The sequence below is a fragment of the Acanthisitta chloris genome, unplaced genomic scaffold, assembly GCF_000695815.1.
Source record: "Acanthisitta chloris isolate BGI_N310 unplaced genomic scaffold, ASM69581v1 scaffold22477, whole genome shotgun sequence".
In the NCBI taxonomy this organism is placed as follows: domain Eukaryota; kingdom Metazoa; phylum Chordata; class Aves; order Passeriformes; family Acanthisittidae; genus Acanthisitta; species Acanthisitta chloris.
This window is the reverse complement of record NW_008681260.1, coordinates 2,492-6,154: the sequence shown is the minus strand read 5'-3', so window position 1 is coordinate 6,154 and position 3,663 is coordinate 2,492. Positions and strand designations below refer to the sequence as shown.

Sequence of the window (3,663 nt, the reverse complement as noted above, 5' to 3'; positions counted from 1 at the left end):
GCGGCTGGATGGAGACCTGCGGGCAGTGCTGATGGAGGCGCCGGGACGCTGCGTGCCCTACGCGGTTATAGAAGGTAGGGACAGGGCTGAGGGCGGTGAGATATTCTCTCCGCAGCTGCTCTTCGCTGGGGTCTCATCCCCAGCGCCTCGTTCGACACCCATCGGTTTATCTCCCCCCTGACAAGCAGACACTGAGTGCTGACAGCACAAAACGAGGGCTCACAGCCCTTCTGCCCCATGTTAGAATCATAGACAGTTTGGGTTGGAAGGACATTTAAGCTCATCCAGTTCCAACCCCCTCCCATGGGCAGGGACACCTTCCACTAGCCCAGGTTGCCTCAAACATTTCCAGGGATAGTTCAGACGTAGCCTCTCTGGGCAGCCTGTGCCAGTGCCTCAGCACCCTCACAGGCAGGAATTCCTTCCTAGTTGTAGAATCACAGAAGGTTTGGGTTGGAAGGACATTAAAGCCCATCCAGTTCCACCCCTTGCCATGGGCAGGGACACCTTCCACTAGCCCAGGTTGCTCCAAGCCCCATCCAACCTGGCCTGGAACACTTGCAGGAATAGTTCTCTGGGCAGCCTGTGCCAGTGCCTCAGCACCCTCACAGGCAGGAATTCCTTCCTAGTTGTAGAATCACAGAAGGTTTGGGTTGGAAGGACATTAAAGCCCATCCAGTTCCACCCCTTGCCATGGGCAGGGACACCTTCCACTAGCCCAGGTTGCTCCAAGCCCCATCCAACCTGGCCTGGAACACTTGCAGGAATAGTTCAGCCACAGCTTCTCTGACTGTGCCAGTCCAGTGCCTCAGCACCCTCACAGAGGATTTCTTCCTAATATCCCATCTAGCCCTGCCCTCTGTCAGTGTGAAGTCATTGCCCCTTGTCTTGTCACTCCATGCCCTTGTCCCAAGTCCCTCTCCAGCCTTCTTGTAATTGCCCTTTAGGTACTGGAAGATTTCCAACCCTCTTGCCTCCACCTAAAAGAGCAGCTGTCTATCTAATCTAAATTTACTCTCCTCCAGCTTAAAGCCATTTCCCCTTGCCCTGTCACTCCAGAGCCTTGTCCAAAGTCCCTCTGTTTATTTTTGTTTAACAATCACCTCACGTGCCCCTTGGATTTGCCTTCCAGGTGTGGTGAGGTCAGTTAAGGAGACCCTGAGCAGCCAGTTTGTGGAGAACTGCAAGGGAGTGGTTCAGAGGCTGACGCTGCAGGAGCACAAGATGGTGTGGAACAGAACCACTCACCTCTGGTATGTGTCTGGTGCCCACTAACATCCTCCTCTCAGATGAGCTGAGGTGCCCCTGGGGGGTCTGACACCCCAAAATGACCTTTCTGTGACCAAGGTCCCTCAGAGCTGGGCCCCGCAGTGGCTCCCACAGTGACAGCTGCCAAAAATGGGACATGTTTGGATGATTTTAGGGCTGAGCCTTTCAGAGCTCATAGAGATGAGGACATTGAGTAACCCAGCACAGGCAGAGCTTTGGTGAGCCCTGCCTCATTATGGAGGTGGCCAAAAAAGCCACTTTTAGAAGAAAAATGAGTTGGATTTGAGTGATACCTGCACGCAGATGACCTGAGGAGAGTCTGGCCCTTCAGAGCTGCTGAAACAAGAGCTTGATGATGCTCTTTGATAAGCATTTGATAACACTTATCAAACTGGGGTTGTGACAGGTGATGCTTCTCCTCACAGGGTGGTTGGTGACAGCTGGGAATGCCACAGAGAGGTGGGGGGGTTAGATGGGACACAACCCTCTCCTGGTGATGGGGGAAGCCCACACTGCTTGTGAAATCACCAAGGTGAGGGTGAAGTGACCTCGTGCACACCTGAGGGGAAAAGCGCTGCTCTGGTCATCAGATGAACTCTGCTCAGGGCAGGGGCAGCTGGCAGTCCCCAAAATCAGCAGATCAGCAAGTAGTGTCTCCCTTTAGCCTCAGGGGATCAGATTCCCTTTCTCCCCTTCTCCTTCCCCAGGAATGACTACGAGAAGATCATCCACCAGCGAACCAACACCACCCCCTTTGACCTGGTCCCTTTGGAGGACAGCACTGGTGTGACTGTGCGGGTGATGAAGCCTCTGGAGGCTGCTGAGCTCAGCCTGGAGACAGTGTATGAGAAGTTCCATCCTTCTGTCCAGTCCTTCACCGACGTCATCGGCCACTACATCAGTGGAGAGCGTCCCAAGGGCATCCAGGAGACAGAGCAGATGCTGAAGGTGGGCACAGCACTGACAGGGGTGGGAGAGCTGGTCCTGGACAACACCACCATCAAGCTGCAGCCCCCAAAGCAGGGTATGCCCTACTACCTGAGCTCCATGGATTTCGACTCCCTGCTGCAGAAACAAGAGTCCAACACCAGGTTTTGGAAAATCCTGACCTTCATGTTTGGTTTTGCCACCTGTGCTGTCCTTTTCTTCGTCCTGAGGAAGCAGTACCGGTACCACCGGGAGAGGCAGCACCTCAGGCAGATGCAGGAGGAATTCAGGCAGGCTCAGGAGCGCCTGATGAACACAGAGGGGGGAGAGACCCTCAAAAACGCCTGTGTGATCTGCCTGAGCAGCACCAAATCCTGTGTCTTCCTGGAGTGTGGCCACGTCTGCTCCTGCCACGAGTGCTACCAGGCACTGCCCGAGCCCAAGAAGTGCCCAATCTGCAGGCAGGGCATCACCAGGGTGGTTCCCTTGTACAACAGTTAATCTGTTGTGGCTCTGGGGGGGAGTTTTTGGCATTAAGCTGCCTCTCATGAAGGGGTTTTGTCGCCTTGCTGCTTGGGTGGTTGATTTTGGGGAAGGGGAGGGAGCTTGAGTGTGCACGTGCTTTGGTGTGGTGGCAGAGCTGGGCCTGAAAAGGTGTCTGTGCAGCTCATCAGGGCTCACATTGTGCTCTGAAGGTTTTTGGTGAGGTTTCTCTTTGCAAAAGGTGAGGTGCTTGAAGCTCTTCTGTTAAGTTTTGGACTCTCAGGGTTTGTGTCGTGGGCACTGAGTCTGTGGTGCCTTACCCAGCTGGTAAAAACATGGGGCAAACAGAGATGTGTTGTGGGTTCTCAGAGGCTGCAGAACTCAGGTAATGCCATACAGCTCCAGGGCCCCATGGAGCAGGGAGGGCTGTGGGAGAGCTCTCACAGGGAATGTGTGAGCACAGGTATGATCCCCCATGGAATGGGATTGTGGCTGTGGCACACTAGGACGTAAGGAAGCGAAGGTAAGAATGCCGTGGCTGATGGCTGTGCTTGGCTTGAGCTGGAATAAGAAAACAGGATGTGAAGTAATAAAATAGGATGAAAAGTGTGTTTGTCTCAGATCATTCCATGTGGGTGATGGGAATGTACACACTGAGCCTGGATCACCCTGAGCTGTGATGGGAGTTGGGTGAGGGAGTGGGATCCTGTCCCCCCACACTGGACGTGACAGTCACTGCTGTCCCCTCCTGACACAGGTGGTACCAAACCCCCAAACTGACACAGGAAAGGAAAATTCCCTTCCCTGCCCCCCATTTTACCATAAATCCCATAGAGTCCCTGCACTCGAGAGGGTTAATGGACACAAAGCGAAGCTACAATTAACGTTTTATGGGGAGGGCAATTAGAGAAACACTCCGGGAGGGTGGGGGAGCCTCTGCTTTGGGAGCCTCGAATAGGAACAGTCCAAAACCCCAGGACTGAA

General features: G+C 54.0%; 1 protein-coding gene across 1 annotated transcript; it reads left to right on the top strand.

Moving 5' to 3' along the window:
• Nucleotides 1–10: 10 nt before the first annotated feature.
• On the top strand, nucleotides 11–2,697 carry MUL1 (mitochondrial E3 ubiquitin protein ligase 1; the record flags this gene model as incomplete). Its single annotated transcript, XM_009078050.1, has 3 exons — nucleotides 11–74; nucleotides 1,133–1,253; nucleotides 1,977–2,697. Coding segments are annotated over 3 exons (906 nt in total), but the record flags the coding sequence as incomplete, so codon positions are not given.
• Between the last annotated feature and the right edge of the window lie 966 nt (nucleotides 2,698–3,663).